This window comes from Zalophus californianus, chromosome 9 (genome assembly GCF_009762305.2).
Source record: "Zalophus californianus isolate mZalCal1 chromosome 9, mZalCal1.pri.v2, whole genome shotgun sequence".
NCBI lineage: Eukaryota > Metazoa > Chordata > Mammalia > Carnivora > Otariidae > Zalophus > Zalophus californianus.
The window spans coordinates 96,959,127-96,976,920 of record NC_045603.1 but is presented as its reverse complement, the minus strand read 5'-3'; the positions used below and the strand labels follow the sequence as shown (position 1 = coordinate 96,976,920).

General features: G+C 41.8%; 1 protein-coding gene across 5 annotated transcripts in view; it reads left to right on the top strand.

Moving 5' to 3' along the window:
• The first annotated feature begins 3,960 nt into the window (after nucleotides 1-3,960).
• Nucleotides 3,961-17,794, top strand: part of LOC113922270 (solute carrier family 2, facilitated glucose transporter member 3-like) — a 67,834-nt gene continuing 54,000 nt past the window's right edge. For 2 of the 5 annotated variants that reach the window (XM_035721933.1, XM_035721931.1), the window contains exons 1-2: nucleotides 3,961-4,097; nucleotides 5,719-5,796. In XM_035721933.1, the coding sequence (XP_035577826.1) occupies nucleotides 5,776-5,796 (21 nt within the window). In that variant the 5' untranslated portion in view covers nucleotides 3,961-4,097; nucleotides 5,719-5,775. Of the gene's footprint in view, nucleotides 4,414-5,718; nucleotides 5,797-17,794 lie in introns of all 5 variants that reach the window. The other 3 variants (XM_035721932.1, XM_035721930.1, XM_035721935.1) reach the window with 2 other exon arrangements.

Below are 17,794 nucleotides of genomic sequence, written 5' to 3'. Positions count from 1 at the left end.
AGGCGCCCCTAGATTTTTCTTTAGCTAAGTTAGTTTCCCAGCAAACAAAGGATATAATTAAGCTGTTTTGTGTGGTACGGAAATCTCAGAAGCTTCTTAAAGTGTATTGATTGGAGATGCAGCCATTGTACAAATTATCCAGTGAACATTAGTGCAAATTATCTAGTGACTTTCTGGGTAATGCAAGCAACAGCCACTCCCTCATATCCACCCTAGACGCCCACCTATAGCAACAAACCATCTTTACACCAGTGGTTCTCAACCCCTGGTGCACATTAGAATCACCTGGAAGACCTTGGCTGCCCCTTAGAGCAATTTAATCAGATCAGGGCTCAGGCATTAGTAGTTTATAAAGTACTTCAGGTGATCCCAATGTGCAATCAAGAATGACCACAGCCTTCCACTCATCTATCTTCTTTCGATTAAATCACAGACAGGTGTTGAGAATGATGATTCTATCAGCACACAATTCTTGGCAGGTATAAATCTGGTTCTCATAAAGGATCTATGCCTGTTTGATATATTTAAAAAATAGTAAGTGTGAACTGTTTGGTACGCCCTGCCCAGGTTAAGTAAACATTGGGAATTAATGTCATCCTCTCTTTTCTTGAGCAAATGAAAAGAAAAAATAGTGTTGGGAGTATAGTACTTTTGTAAGAACTTTCAGACAAGGAAGGAGAGTGAGTGTCTGATGTATAGATTATTTGACAGTGCAAAGAGAGTTGAAAGTTTTGCACTTTGGACAATGGGATGATAAAGCTCGTGTGAAATCATGAGACATTTTTTGCTCTTGTTTATGTTATTTGCCGCTACAGAGCATTTAAAAAAATGGTACATAATCTATGCTGATATATATTCTGGTGAATTCTTTTTTAAAAGTAATCGATCAATTAATTAATTTATTTTTAAGTAATCTCTACACTCAACCTGGGGCTCGAACTCATGATCCTGAGAGCAAGAGTCACATGCTCTACTGACTGAGTCAGCCAGGCGCCCCTATTCTGGTGAATTCTTAAAATTCAAGAAAATGGGCAGAATTAGGAGTACATCTTTGATGGGAAAAAGATATAAATTAAATTTAAATTAATTAAAAAAAGGCGCTAAATTCATGATAATTCCAGACTTCTCCACAACATGAATTAATGTCAAAAGAAGAAGATACTGGTGTTGAGTGCCTAAATATAGAGATCTCTAGATTTAGAGATTCTTACTCAGTAAATCTGGAGAATTGGAATTCTATTTTTAAACCTCCCTACAACAGAGCAAATCCTAAAACATCAAGAGAAAGTACCTGATGCGGATGCTGTGTTTAAATAATTAAGAAGATATTCTTAGGTCTATATTTCTGAGAAAATTGAAACTCAAGATACAATAAAAGAAAAAAAAAGTTTATTCTATGAAGAATAGGCATCGAGAATTGGAACTATCCAGAAGGCATTGGTTATAGGGATAGAATAGAGTTCACACAGGTCATTGGCTTGAAGAAACAATCCTCCAGAAGTCCACCCAATCTCACACTGTAAAGACTGTAGGAATTAAATGACTTTTATTGTTTCTGAATTCTCTCAGAGAAATATGGAAACTCTAAACTTTCTGATCTCTGGGAAATGATTGAAAGGTAAGTTTGAAATAATTATCATATTAATAATATTATCATATGTAGTCATTAGTAGGCACCAGTATCATAGTTAAGAGTTTGGATTTAATATACCCCTTGGTGACATTATCCCCATTGTGCTGACATTATCACCAGTGGGCTGACATTATACCCATTTTACACATGAGTAACCTAGGGTTTAGAAAAATTGAGTAACTTATCACAGATCTGTACCTCTGAAACAAAGAATACATTATGTAATTAATTGAATTTAAATTAAAAAAAGAGAAAAATTGAGTAACTTGTTCAAATCACATAGAGAGCAAGTGATGGAGTTGGCCTCAGGACAAGCTGTCTACTTTCAGTGCCTGTGCTTTTTTTTTTTTTAAAGATTTTATTTATTTATTTGAGAGAGAGAGAGAATGAGAGATAGAAAGCACAAGAGGGAAGAGGGTCAGAGGGAGAAGCAGACTCCCTGCAGAGCAGGAAGCCCGATGTAGGACTCGATCCCAGGACTCCAGGATCATGACCTGAGCCGAAGGCAGACGCTTAACGACTGAGCCTCCCAGGCGCCCCAGTCTTTTTTGTTCTTTTTTTTTTTTTAAAGATTTTATTTATTTATTTGAGAGAGAGAGAGAATGAGAGAGAGAGAGTACGAGAGGGAAGAGGGTCAGAGGGAGAAGCTGACTCCCTGCTGAGCAGGGAGCCCGATGCGGGACTCGATCCCGGGACTCCAGGATCATGACCTGAGCCGAAGGCAGTCGCTTAACCAACTGAGCCACCCAGGCGTCCGTCTTTTTTGTTCTTAACTGAAAACTTTTTAAGGTAAAACACATCAGGAAAAATGTTTTATCGGATGGTTGTTTTTATAAAGTTAACAGCACCCAGACCAAGTGACAGAACACACCCCAGAAGCCCTGCTGTCCTTTCCAGTCACAATCCCCCAACGGGTAAGCACAATCTGGATTTATGACACCATAGATTAGTTTTGCTGTTTTTGACCTTTATATAAATAGAATCTTTCAATACATTCTCTTTTGCACCCTGGTTTCTTTCACTAAAATTGTGAGATTCATCCATATCGTTGCATATCACCTTAATACATCTGCTCTCATTGTTGTATCCTATTTCGTTGAGTGAAAATACCACCGTGTATTCATCCATTCTTCTTTCAATGAACATTGGATTATATATTTCCAGTTTTGGAGCTATTATGAATGCTGCTGAGATGAACATGCTAGTACCTATGTTTTGGCGAACATGTATATGCATTTCTGTTGAAATAGCTTGGAATGAAATTGTTGTGTCACAGGGTAGGCCTAGGTTCTGTTTTAATAAAGATTGCTAGTTTTCCCAAGTGATGACACCAATTTATCAATGTATACCCCTAATTAACAGTGTATGAGTCTTGGGTGCCTCGTATGCCCTCCCACGTTTGGCATTCCTTCTTTCTCTCCTTTTCCTCCTCCTTCCTTTTAACCATTCTGGTGGGCCTGCTGTGGAATCTCCTGTAGTTTTAATTTGGAGTTCCCTGATGACCAATTCAATTGCATACCTTTTCATGTGTTTATTGTTCACTGGGAGGTTCTCTTTTGAGAAGTTCAGTGTAGATCTTTAAAAAACAACAACAAAAAACCGTCACTATGGCCTCGCCTCTTTACTAAAGGCCAAGCCATCATGGTGAGGCTCCAAATAATTCCAAGTTAGGTTCGGAGAAGAGCAATCTCTCCAAAACACTTTTGTGTTCTCTTGGGCCCTCCCCTCCCCTGGAGAGCACCAACAGGGCGGCAGGGGACGACTTTTAATAGAAATTCGAAAGAGTCCTTTCTGGGAGGTGGAAAGAAAGACAGTTGGGTTTTTCATCAGAAAATAGCCACAGGGGCCTAAAGAACTACCAGGAATTGCGCCCCCCGCACCCCCGTCCGCCTTCCCGGCACCCACTCCGGCCCGCCCCGCGGGGCTATCTGGGGGCACCTTCTCGGGGGCGAGAGGGCGGTGAGGGGGACGGGTATCTCTTAAAGCAGAAATGTTAACACCCTCCTAACGGCGACTTGGAGGATTGTGGGGCCCAGCACTGTTTCCCCGTAAAGGGTTCCCAGCCGCCTGCGTCCGAAGACGCCGGAGGGGTCGTGCGGCGGCCGCCCGCGGGGGTCAGTCTGGTGTGTGGGTGAGAAGTGGGGCTGGGGTCGCCGTGGTCGGGGGTAGCGCGCGTCTCCCTTCCGGAGGGAGCCGGATAAACGAGTCACGTTTTACGACCACATCAGCGGATCCGTTCCAAAAGAATCCTTGGCATTTGGCCGCAGCGCGGGGCCCTAACGGCTGCGGAGCGAGCCCCGCGGAAGGCAGTGGCGCCGTTATTGCCACTCCCGAGCGCGGCGACCTGGGACAGCGGAGAAGCGTGGGGGGCCCCGGAGACGGACGGTTGAGCGGAGCCGCAGGGCCCAACTGCAGTTGCCGGGTCCGGGTGGTGGACACGCTGAGCTGTCCCAGTGGCCGGCAGGTGGGAGGACCAGCCCGCGAGCTGGGATCGGGTCCAGGTGGGTGGAGACCCAGAGTTGGGCTGGGCTGAGGGAGAGCGGGTCCTGCGGCTCTGGAGAAACCGGCACGTCGCCTCTGAGTACTGGAGACAATATTGGTTATTTCCCGAGCACCTATTGTGCCTCAGTCCCTGCTCTAAATGCTGGGGATCCCACTGCGTACCAGACAGTGGCCCTGCCCTCCCGGAGCTTATACTCTAGCGAAGAGACAGACAAGGAAAACAAACGAATAGATAATAAAATGCCAAACGGTGATAAATCTTATGAAGAGAATACACAGTAAGAGATGGGGAGGCGACTGGTGTATTAAGGTGGGCGAGGGAGAAGGAATGGTATATTAAATCGGGGGTGGGGGTGGGCGAGAGGGATGGGGTGGGTCTGAGAAGTCCTTTCCCAGGAAGTGTCTTGACCAGAGACCTGAAAGAAGTGAGGAAGCCATGAAGAATGGTACAGGCGGAGGGAACTTGAAGGATGTCTAGCACGGGTTAACTGTTAAGCAGATGAGATTAGTTTTGTAGGTTTTTGCAAGATGAAAACTAGAATTTTCTTAGAAAGTTATGGATCATCCATTCATTTAATGCTTTATTCCTGAAGTGTCAGAGAAGGGGAGTAAGGCCTGGTGTCCTTGGCAAAATACTGTTATTAATTTTGTCCCAGTTCAATACATAGACTAAATTGAGAATTTCCACTTGTTTTCAAGAAGAACTTATCTGAATTAATTTCATAAATAACCAAGTAGCATCTCCCTTTTTAACAAAATTATTTACTCGAGTTTAAAGAGTTATGGACTGTTTTTGTTTGTTTCTCGATTTGTCCCCTCCCCCCATCTCCTAAATGAGGATGACGTAGAAGACAAGGAGTTGCAGACAGGAAAGGAGGGAGATGAGACTGGGGTGAGAAGTTTGAAGAGAGAAATGGAAAGGAGGAGTAACAGAGTCTGTGCAATAGTCAGAGGAATGGTCTGTTCTAATTCTCTGCCTCCTCCTGATAAACTCAGGAAATAACACTGGTGCTTCAACATACAACATCTCAGCTGATCCCCACAACCGTGCATCCACTTCAGGAGAGGAGGGAACAGATTCAGGACTTGATAACTGGTTAAGCAGAATCATGATTTCGGACTCCACTACAGCTCACTGAAGCACTTTAGGCCAAAGGTGGCTTATTTCCAATATTTTAAATTTTATATGGCAAAATAAGCCACATTAAGTCCCAGAATTTTGTAACAGCAAGATTACCTAACCCCTGCTTATTTTACTAATGGGGAAACCACTAGTTGATGACAGAGGAATGACTCAAAATATAGGGGTTCCATTTTCACCATATCCAGCTCTGTCCCTTTTCTCTCCCCAGAACCCTTAACTTGATAAAATTCTTCCCACTGGCTACTGAACAAGTGGAAAGAGCTTTGTTGACGACCCCAGGATTGAGTTAATCTAAGACATCATTAGAATTCTGTGAAGGTTTCACATTCTTCCACAAGTATTTATTAGTGTGCCCACTGGGTGGGCTAAGTCATACTTAAGGTCTTGAAGAGTTTAAGTAGATAGAGCGAATAAATAACTAGCCAATTAAAATTTACAGAAAGCAGTACCTTGAAGAGGAGTTGGAGGGAGAGTCAATTCTTAGTATAGCAGAGAGATGGAGCGCAACGAACAGGTTGTGAGTATTAAGAATTTATGTCAGATTGGTATCAAACTGTTTTGTCATGGTTGTGTTAATAATCATGATACCTGTCATCTTCCTAATCTTTTGTTATCTTGATCATGTATGACATACATAAGTGGTGGTGGGAGAGACTATTGCAGCCAGTGGACTTGGTACATTCTCACGTTGTCTTTTCACAATTAACTAGTATTTGCCCCTTAGGGTGTTTTGTGCTTTCATATCATCAAGAGTAATAAGAATGATAAAATAGCCGTGTTCAGCATTGTAATTGCAAACAGGTCTTGGTAAAATTATACATAACTGGTCTTGGGGGAACATCCTCGAAAAGAAGCATGGCTCTGTAGGACCTGTGAAGAGTAATACAGAGTAATATATGAATTCACAATAGGAAGAAGTCTTCTTATAGAGCAGACTCTAGAGTGTAACTGAGTCCCTATTACCTTAGAAGCATTGTGATAAGAATCTCCCAAAAGGCATTAACCCTTTGGAATGAGATGGGGTAGGGTAGCCATCATTAGGTGGCTAAAATCACATATTGCCTGAAGTCAGTGGTTTACCACATGTGATCACATCCAGAAAAACTTTAAATAAAGTTGTTTCTGGGAAATCATTGGTATCTTGAATGGCTGGCGTCTCAGACTGCCCGATTTTTTTCCTGAACTGTTTAATGGTCATACTAAGGGAAGAAAAGCTGGGGGAGCAATTGCTCTTCCTTAGCATATTTTCCAAAAATGAACATTTTGGAAAAATTTAAAAGTCAGTACATTTTAAAAGATGATACATTTACATGACAATTGTTAAGACTATTTTGGAAAGATGTTAGAGGAAGCAGTATAAGAGCAAGATATGAAACACAAAGCCACCGTGCCCCTGCCATCCCAGACCCCTATCTAGTCCCCCCTGCTGTATATTTATTTAAAAGTTAGATTAGACCCTGTACTTTGTTTTCCATTTCAAAAATCACAGAATTGCCTACCTCTGTTAGTTGTGAGCTTCTAATTATGCCGACCTATCGTTGTTAAGATACCAATATATCATTGTTCTTTTTATTTTAAAAGAAGTCCATATCTATGAAACATCCCAATAATACAAAGTCTCCTGAATCTTGGTAGTAATTAAGGATAAGTAAAGGTTTAAGATGGTTGTTGCTGTCGTTACTTTTGACAAGGTCATTTTGACATAGCCAGATACAAATGGCTAAGAAATTTTGTCCTATTTCATATCTATTAGCCACAGAATAATTAGCTTTTTGCATGACGTGTCTCTTTGCCTATTATTGTAACAATTAAATTAGATCATATATTCTAAACACTTGGCCGAGTATTTGGCTATGTAGGGAAAAATCCAGTTCTTCCCTACTGTGATTCTTTCCTTTGGGTCTTGTTTCCCACTCACACAAAACACTTCAGTTCTAGTCACCAAATGTGTCGAGGTTTTTCCTCACACCAAGCAATCTTCTGTAACACCACTTACATGTCCTATAATTTTATTCAGTTAGGACACTATCTACCTGGAGATAGTATCAGATTCCATAGGTTAGGGGCTCAGTCCTACTAGACTGACCCTCCCGCCAACACACTCACACACTTCAGATACCAGTTGCAAGCCCCGGTTATACCCATACTTCTGACCAGCTGGCCCTAGATCGGGGATTCCAACAACCCCTCCTTTCGGTTTGACTACTTTGCTGGAGTGGCTCACAGAACTCAGGAACACTTAGTTATATTTACCAGCTTATTAAAGACTACGATAAAGGGTGCAGATGAACAGTCAGATAAGAGATACGTAGGGTAAGTCTGGGGGCTTCCAAGTGCAGGAACTTCTATCCTCCTGGACTTGGGGTGAGTCACCCTCCCAGGATGCATGTGTTCACCAGCCTGAAAGCTCTCTGAAAGCCCTACTATTGGGATTTTATGGAGCTTCCTCACGTAGGTATGATCAATTTCTTGCCCCTCTCCCTGCTCTGGAGGGTGAGGACGTGGGGTTGAATCGCCAAGCTTCTAACCATGGCTTGGTCTTTCTGGTGACCAGCCCCCATCCAGGAGTCCTCTCATTAATGTAGTGAGTCACCTGATTAGAACAAAAGATGCTCCTAGCGCTCTCATCACTTAGGAATTTATAAGGGTCTTAGGATCTCTGTGTCAGGGACGGGGTCAAAGACAAATAATAGAACGAGAGATGCTCCTAGTGTTCTTATCCCTTAGAAAATCGCAAGGGTTTTAGGAGCTTTATGCCAGAAGCTAGGCATATAGAAAATATTAAATAATTGGGAACTTCCAGTTATTTACATACATTGATTTGTGAGGCAGACTGAATTCAAGGTTTAGGATCTTGAGATAAAGTTTCAAGGTCACACAGCTAGAGCATGCTGGAGCTGGCCTGTGATCAATGTTTTTATACCAAAGCCCTCTTTCTTTTGTTTTGCATGGTCGTTGTAGTAGACAGATCAAGAGGTTCAGAATTCAAAAACAATGGGGAGAAAGCAATCACAGTGTGAAAAAGATAACCTACATTAGTAATCACCTGTTAGATTGTAGTTTAGGTTCAGGAGGAGATCAGGAAGGAATATAGAGTTAGAAAATTAAATCTAGGGGCACCTGGGTGGCTCAGTCTGGTGAGCTTCTGCCTTAGGCTCAGGTCATGATCCCAGGGTCTTGAGATCGAGCCCAGCATTGGGCTCCCTGCTCAGCGGGGAGCCTGCTTCTCCCTCTGCTGCTCCCCCTGCTCATGTTCTCTCTCTCTCTGAGAAATAAATAAATAAGATCTTAAAAAAAAGAAAAAGAAAACTAAATCTAAAGACATCCAAAGATCCTTGCCCTCTAGCGCTCTGTAACTCCTTAGCTTGCTATGTTAGGGAATACCACAGAGGTAAAATGACACACAAACATCACTTATACAAATTATGTTGGGAATCAGATACAGAGTTCTTTTATTCAAGTATTGCTCCCCTAATGAAATAATTTATGGAGTAACAGGATTGTTTTTCTTAAAAATGGGTAGTTCTCTGTGATTCGGTTATTCATTCAAATATTTCAAATAGTACCTATGGTAGGTACTGTTGGTGCCAAGGACTCACCTCAAGTAGCTTATATTCTGGCAAAGGAAGTGATACATTCTATTAAGAAAAATAAAGCAAGGTAAAGGCATACATGTTGGGATGGGAAGGTAGGGTTGCATAAATAACGTGGTCAAAGAAGGCCTGTGCAACATGAATTTGAGCAGGAACCTGAGTGACAATAAAGAGCCAGCCATGAGAAGATCTGAAGAAAGTGTTTCCGATAGAGGGAAGAGTAGATGTAAAGGTGCTAGGGTAGAAAGGCTTAGCAGATTAGAGCAAGGAGTCCACAAAGTTTTCTGTAAGGAGCCAGGTAGTATTTTAGGCTTTGTAGGCCTTTTGTCTCTGTTAACAACTATTCAACTCTGCTGTCATATGTTAAAGCAGCCACAGACATTATGTAAACAAATGAGCATGGGTGTGTTATAATGAAACTTTATTTATAAACACAGGAAGAGGCTTGACATCAACAGCATAAAGCATAAAAAAAAAAAAGATAATTTCGGCCTGACCAAAATTAAAAGCTTCTGTTCTGCAAAACACCCAGTGAAGATGGTAAAGAGACAGGCTACGGAGAAAATATTTGCAAAGCACGTATTGAAAAGCCCTCTCAAAACTCAACAGTAACTATAGTCAAAACAGGGTGGTATTAGCATAACATTAGACATAACTGAATAAAATAGAATTGAGAGTCCTGAAAGAAACTCCCATATGCCTCTGTTCAAATTTCAACAAGGATGCCAGGAGCATTCAGTGAGGAAAGAATAGCCTTTTCAACAAATGGTGCAGGGACAACTGGATAGCCATGTGCCAAAGAGTGAAGTTAGACCCTTACCTCACACCATTTACAAAAATTAACTCAAAATGGATCATGCACCTAAATGTAAGTTCTGAAACCATAAAACTTTTTTTTAAAAGATTTATTTATTTATTTGAGAGAGAGGTGAGCAAGGAGCAGAGGGAGAGGGAGGGGGGGAGTCCTTAAGCAGATTACCCGCTGGGCGCAGATCCCTGGACCCTGAGATCAAGAGTGACACCTGGACCTGAGCTGAAATCAAGAGTTGGCCGCTCCATGGACTGAGCCACCCAGGCACCCCTAAAACCATAAAATTTTTAGAAGAAAACATATATGTAAACCTTTGTGATCTTTCCTTAGGCTACGGTTTCTTAGATAAGGTAGCAAAATCATGAATAACAAATGAAAAAATAGATATATTGGATATAATCAAGGTTAAACACTTGTGCCTCAAAGGACACCATCAAGAAAGTGAAAAGACAACCCTGAGAATGGGAGATAATATTTGCAAATCATGTGTACGGTAAAGGGACTTGTATCTACAATATACAAAAACTAATTACAATTCAATAATAAAAAGACAGATAATGCAATTAAAAAATGGCCAATGATCTGTGTGGACATTTCTCAGAAGATAAAGAACTAATAAGCACATGAAAAGATGCTCAATATCACTAGCCCTTAGGGAAACGCAAATCACATCCACAGTGAGATATTATTTCACGCTTACCAGTTGTCTATAATTGAAAATACAGACACTGAAAAGTGTTGGCAACGATGAAGAAATTGAAACCCTTTATACATTGCTGGTAGGAATATAAAATGGTATTGCTGCTTTGGAAAATAGGCTAGCAGTTCCTCAAAACATTAAACATAGAATCACCATATGACCCAGCAGTGCCGCTCCTAGCTATATACCCAAGAGAACTGAAAATGTATGTTTACACAAAAACTTAAACTTGAGTGTTCATAGTAGCATTATTCACGATAGTGGAAACAACCCAAATGTCCATCAATTGATGATTGGTTAAATAAAATGTGGTATAGCCGTACAATGGAATATTATTAAATAATAAAAGGAAACAGAGTGCTGATACATGCTATAATATGGATGAACCTTGAAAACGTACTGAGTTTATGAAGCCAGTGACAAAAGTCCACATATTGTATAATTCCATTTATATGAAACGTCTAGAATATACAAACCTATGAAGGCAAAAACAACTCTAAATATACTAGAAACCACTGAATTGTACACTTTGATGGTGAATTGTATAATATGTGAGTTTTATGTCAATAAAACTGTTATTTAAAAAGCCTCAGCCGTTTTTTAAAGAATGAGCAAAAGGGGTACCTGGCTGGCTCCGTTGATAGAGCATGAAACTCTTGATCTCGGGATTGTGAGTTCGAGCCCCATGTTGGGTGCATAGAGATTACTTAAAAAAAAAAAAAAAGGAATAGACTATTGCTACATACAACAACTTGGATGGATCTCAAGAGAATTATAGTGAGTGAAAAGAGGCAATTTTAAAAGGTTATATATGATATGATCTTGTTGTGGACTGAATGTTTGTATCCCCCCCCCCAGATTCATTATGTTGAAATCTATTCCCCAGTGTGATGGCACTTGGAGGTGGGGCCTATGAGAGGCTATTAGGTTATAAGGGTGGAGCCCTCATGAACGGGATTTGTGCCTTTGTAAGAAGAGGCCAGAGAGCTACTTTGTGTGCTTTCTGTCTGCCATGTGAGGCTACACTGAGAGCGTGACTATCTGTAAACGAGGAAGAAGACCTTCACCAGAACCCAACCATGCTGGCACCCTAATCTTAGACTTGCAGCCTTCAGAAGTGAGAAATAAATTGTTGTTTAAGGTACCCGGTCTATGGTACTCTGTTATAGCAGCCCAAACTAAAATAGGTCCCATTTATAGAACATTTTTTTAAATGATAAAAATATAGGGCGGCTGGGTGGCTCAGATGGTTAAGCGTCTGCCTTCGGCTCAGGTCATGATCCCAGGGTCCTGGGATCAAGTCCCGCATCGGGCTCCCTGCTCCTTGGGGAGCCTGCTTCTCCCTCTGCCTCTGTCTCTCTCTCTCTGTGTCTCTCATGTATAAATAAATAAAATCTTTAAAAAAATAAATGATAAAAATATGGAGGTGGAGGACAGACTAATGGTTGCTGCTGGTTGGGATCGGGAGAGTGATAACTGGCCGTAGGGTGAGTAGATTTATCAGTATCAGTTCCCTGGTCGTGATATTGCACTATGTTATGCAAGATGTTGCCATTAGGGGAAACTGGGTAAGGAATATATGGGATCTGTGTATTATTTCTTACAAATGTGAATCTATAATTACCTCAAAAAGTTAAAATAAACTACAAAAAGAAAACACCAGGTGGTAGGCCGCATTTGGCCCAAAGACCATTATAAGAACTGCAAGGAAGGAGGGTAGTGCATCAAGGAGAAGAGTAGGAAATAAGATTGGGGCGGCAGCCCAGGGCCGGATCACCTAGGGCCTAGTGGACCGTGGTGAGATGTTTGAGTTGTTTTTTTTTTTTTTTTTAATATGATAAAAGGCCACTGGAAGGGTTTTGACCAGGGGAGAAATAAGTCAGATTTATGTTTTTAAGAGGTCACTAAAACCTGTTGTTTGGACAATAAACTGTATAGAAGCAGACAGATCTGTTACTGGCCTATTGGTAGAGATCATGTTGGCTTGAGTACAGATGGTAGTAACCGGTAGTAAAAGCAGTGAGTTCGGCAGGCAGGACTTGCTGATGAATTGGGCAGAGGGTGAGAATGTAATACAGAACTCAATCCTAGTTCCTTTGTTTTTAGCTTAAGTGACTGAGGTAGGAAAACTGGAGGAAGCACAAGTCAGTGGAGAAGTGAGCAAGAGCGTGGAGCACTCCCGGGTTTCAGATTCCCATTAGCCCTCCTTGGCGAGACATCCAATTCTATAGCTTAGAGACCAGGTCCCAACTGGAGATTGAAATTTGATATAAATGGTATTTAAAGCCACGGGTCTGGAGGTGACAAGCCAGGGCATGAGTGTATGTAGAAAAGGGTTTTAAGGACTGGACACTGGAGACAGTCCAGCATTTAGAAATGGTGAGAAAAGGCAGGAACTAGAAACCAGGACAGACAGATGTATCAAAAGTCAAGGGAAGAAACTTATTTGAGTGATTAGTTTTGTCAGAGGTTTTTGAGTGGTTGGGAAGGAAAGAGAGAATTGGCCATTGGATTTGATAAGATTGAGTTTGTTGATGACCTTGACAGAAGTTGTTCAGATGGAGCAGGAGGGACAAAAGCCCACTGGAGTAGGTTTAATAGAGATGACTTAAGGAATGGGAGGAATTTTACTTTAAAGGGAGCCCAGATATGGGGTGCTCATCTTGAGAGGGACTTCCTTCCTTCCTATAGAGAGAGAAGAATTCTTTCCTTTCTATAAAGGAATATATGTGTTTTAAGAATTTTTTATGATAGGGGCGCCTGGATGGCTCAGTCGTTGAGCGTCGGCCTTCTGCTGAGGTCAGGATCCCAGGGTCATAGGATTGAGCCCTTCGTCGGGCTCCCTGCTCTGCAGGAAGCCTGCTTCTCCCTCTCCCACTCCCCCTGCTTGTGTTCCCTCTCTCGCTTTGTCTCTCTCTGCCAAATAAATAAATGAAAATCTTAAGAAAAAAAAGAATTTTTTATGGTTAAAAAATATATTTAGAATTAGCCAGCTGGACTCAGTTTAGATGATCCCAGTTTCTTTGGCAACATCCAAAGCATCACAGTCAAGAGGCAGTTGAACATATACCTTCTCTCCATTAGGCCTGATCAGGGTATTGGCTTTGGCTGTGTCCCTGTCACAGAGCTTCCTCACAGCCCATTTGGTCTGCTGCTTGGTGGCTTTGACATCCACTCCACAGTGAATGCAAGAATATTGTGGTCTTCTTTCTTCATGGCTGAGTCAGTGGTTGGGGGGTGTTGATGATGCCATAGTGGTCAAGCTTGTTTCTCCTGGGGATGCTCTTCTGAAGATGTTTGGGCTGCCTTTGGAGTCGTGGTGTGTGGCACCTTTTAGCACTGCTTTTTTGGCCTTTAAAACCTTTGCTTTTGGCTTCAGCTTTGGGAGGGTCAGGAGCTTCCTTATTCACTTTCAGCAGCATCTTTGTAAAAAAGGCAATAAGTTTTTTTTTTTTTTTTAATTTGACACAGAGAGAGCGAGAGAGAGCGAGAGAGGGAACACAAGCAGGGGGAGTAGGAGAGGGAGAGGCAGGCTTCCCGCGGAGCACAGAGCCCGATGCGGGGCTCGTTCCCAGGACCCTATCATGAGCTGAGCCGAAGGCAGACACTTAACAAGTGAGCCACCCAGGTGCCCCAACAGATTTGTATTTTAAAAAGCAGCTATAGGGGCACGTGGGTGGCTCAATGGGTTAAGTGTCTGACTCTTGATTTTGGCTCAGGTCATGATCTCGGGATCATGGTTTCAAGGCCGAGTCGGGCTCTGCGCTCAGCTCAGTCCGCTTGTCCCTCTCCCTCTGCTCCTCGCCCCCCCTCCCGCCAAAGCTCTCTCTCTCAAATAAATAAATACATAAATAAAATCTTTTTAAAAAGGCAACTATGCTGTTGTGATGTTTATGATTATACCTGGGGAAATTGAAGAAAATGAGACTACTTAATATACACTGCAAATTAAGGCAATGACTATGAGCATGGGGCATAGATTTCACCTAAAGCGTTACAATACAAGGGTTTTTAATATACTCACAGGGATCTGCAACCGTTAATCAATTTTAGAACATTTTATCACCCCAGAAGAAGCCCCATAATCATTAGCAGTCTCTCTGCATTCCTCCTTAACCTCTCCCAGCCGTTGGCAACCGCCACTCTACTTTCTGTCCCTGTGGATTTGCCTATTCTGGACATTTCATGAAGGGAATCATAAAATATATGACCTTTTGTGACTGGCCTCTTTTACTTAGCATGATGTTTGAAGGTTCATCCATGTTGTAACATGTACTTCATCCCTTTCTATGAGTAAATAATATTTAATTATGTGATGATTATAGTGCATTTATTTATCCATTGATCATTTAATGAACATTTGGGTTTCTTCCTTTTTTTTTTTTTACCTTCCTTTTTTTTTTCTTAAAGACTATATTTATTTATTTGACACAGGGCGACAGACAGCGAGAGAGGGAGCACAAGCAGGGGGAGCGGGAGATGGAGAAGCAGGCTCCTGGCGGAGCAGGGAGACTAATGTGGGGCTTGATCCCAGCCCCCTGGGATCATGACCTGAGCCGAAAGCAGATGCTTAACGATTGAGCCACCCAGGCGCCCCAAGGTTTCTTCCATTTTTGACTATAATGAATAATGCTGTTATGAACATTCTTGTGCATGTTTTTATGTGGACATAGGTTTTCAATTCCCTTCGGAATATACATTGGAGTGAAATTGCTAGGTCATAGAGTAACTCTGTATTTAACTGTTTTCCAAAGCACCACACCACTCTACATAGCCACCAGTAATTGTGAAAGTTCTCATTTCTCCATACCCTTGGAACAACAATTGTTATTTTTTTTCGTATGGCTGTGCTGGTCCATGTAAATTGGCATCTCAGTATGTCAGTATGAGTTCAATTTGCATTTCCTCAAACACTAAAGATGGTTTTTCTTATTGGCCATTTGTGTATCTTCTTTGGAGACATGTCTATTCAAGTCCTTTGCCCATTTTTAATTGGATTATCTTTTTGTTAAGTTGTAAATTTTTTTTTTTTTTTTTTGTGAGCTCTATCCCAATGTGGGGCTCAAACTCACAACCCCAAGATCACGAGTCACATGCTCTAATGACTGAGCCAGCCAGGTGCCCCAAGTTGTACATTCTGTTTTTTGGGTTTTTTGGAGTTTTTTTTTTAAGTAGGCTCCATGCTGGGCATGGAGCTATGTGGGGCTTGACCTCACAACCCTGAGTCAAGACCTGAATGAGCTGCGGTCAAGAGTCAGACGCTCAACCGAGTAAGCCACCCAGGTGCCCCCCGACTTGTAAATTCTTATACATTCTAGATACGTTCTTTATCAGATATATGAATTTTATTTTCTCACACTATATAGGTGGTTCTTTTACTTTCTTGATGGTATCCTTTCAAACATAAAAGTTTTATGTTGATGAAGTCCAATTTATCTCATTTTTCTTTCCTTACTTGTACTTTTGATATTATAAAAAGCTTCATCTGACCCAGGTCAAAAAGGTTTACATTTGGATCTGTGAACCATTTTGAGTTAATTTTTATGTATAGTGTGAGGAAGGGGTCCAACTTCATTCTTATGTTCATGGATATCCAGTTGTAAACATCACACTTTTCTTTCGTTCTTTTTTTTTAAGATTTTATTTATTTATTTGACAGCGAGACAGGGAACACAAGCAGGGGGAGGGGCAGACGGAGAGGGAGAAGCAAGCTCCCAGATGAGCAGGGAGCCCAGCACAAGATTCGATCCCTGGACCCCGGGATCATGACCTGAACCAAAGGCAGATGCTTAACGAACTGAGCCATCCAGGCGCCCAAAACAGCACCATTTTCAAAATAAAATTTGATCTTGGGCACCTGGGTGGCTCCGTTGATTATGCATCTGCCTTCAGCTCAGGTCATGATCCCATGGTCCTGGGATCAAACCCCACATCAGGCTCCCTGTTCAGCGGGGAGCCTGCTTCTCCTTCTCCATCTCCCTCTGCCTGCTGCCCGCCCACTTGTGCTCTCTCTCTCTCTGCCAAATAAATGAACAAAATCTTTAAAAATTAAAAAAATAAAATTTGATCTTGTTCAATAACTAGTCCAGTATTTTTTTTAAGATTTTATTTATTTATTTGACAGATAGAGAGCACAAATAGGGAGAGAGGTAGGCAGAGGGAGAGAGAGAAGCAGGCTCCTCGCTGAGCGGGGAACCCGATGCGGGGCTTGATCCCAGGACCCCGGGACCATGACCTGAGCCGAAGGCAGACACTGAACGACTGAGCCACCCAGGTGCCCCTACCTAGTCCAGTATTAAGGGATATTTTCTGAAAGCAGATTTGAAAGTACTTGATGGCTTGAAAGTCAGAGAGATAGAAGCATCAGAATTTTTAGTTTAGGAACTAGATAATTAGTAATGCCATTAATCCAAGCGGAGAAATCAATTAGGGGAGGTAAAGCACAAGAAGATTTGGAAGATCAGTTTTGAGCATGTTGAGCTTGAGGTACTTATAGGATATCCAGGTAGAGATTCATAGGAGGCAATTATAAATTTGGTCTCGAATTCAAAAGTTTGTTTAGGGTGCCTGAGTGGCTCAGTCTGTTAAACATCTGCCTTCGGCTCAGGTCATGATCCCAGAGTCCCGGGATCGAGCCCTATGTCGGGATCCCTGCACAGTGGGATGATGGGGAGTCTGCTTCTCTCTCTGACCCCGCCTTGTCTTGTGCTCTCTCTCTCTCTCAAATCAATCAATCAATAAAATCTTAAAAAAAAATGTTTGGAGTGAAAACGAAATTTAGAAGTCCCTTCTTCTGTGAGAGAGGTTGAGAACACGAGAAGCTGTTCAAAGATGAACCTGGTGTTTAAGAGTCATTGAAGAAGAAGAACCAAGGGGGGAAAAAAGTAGAACTAAGAATTAGAAGAGTTGAAGACTACCTAGAAAATGGTGTGGGAACTGAGAGAGATTGGGGGGCTCATAACAGTTTAAATGATGAAAAAAGTTTCCATTGGACAACAGCTAAGAAGGTCACTGGTTTTACAGTTAGGTCATTCATGTCTTTATTGAAACGGAAGCTTCAGCAGAGAGGTTGCAATGGAATGTGGGGAAGAATACTTGCACCTTCAAGCAAAAACATTTTTTCTTCGGAAATTATTGCTAAAGACTGTACCTACCATCTTGGTAACCTCAAGGAAGGAGCACAAGGAGGGCAGCGTGCTTTTCTTTTCCTCTAATTCTGTCTCTACCCTCCAATACTTAATACAACTGAGAGAAACCTGGAATGTCGTAGCAAGACTTTCCAAAGACAAGGAGATAAAAGAAGAAAAAGAACATTACAAAACTTAGGATTAATAGGTACTTCTCTTTCAGTGAACTGGTTCATGGAAGACCTATCTTGCTGAGAAGCTCTTGGCCTAGTTCCATTTATCAG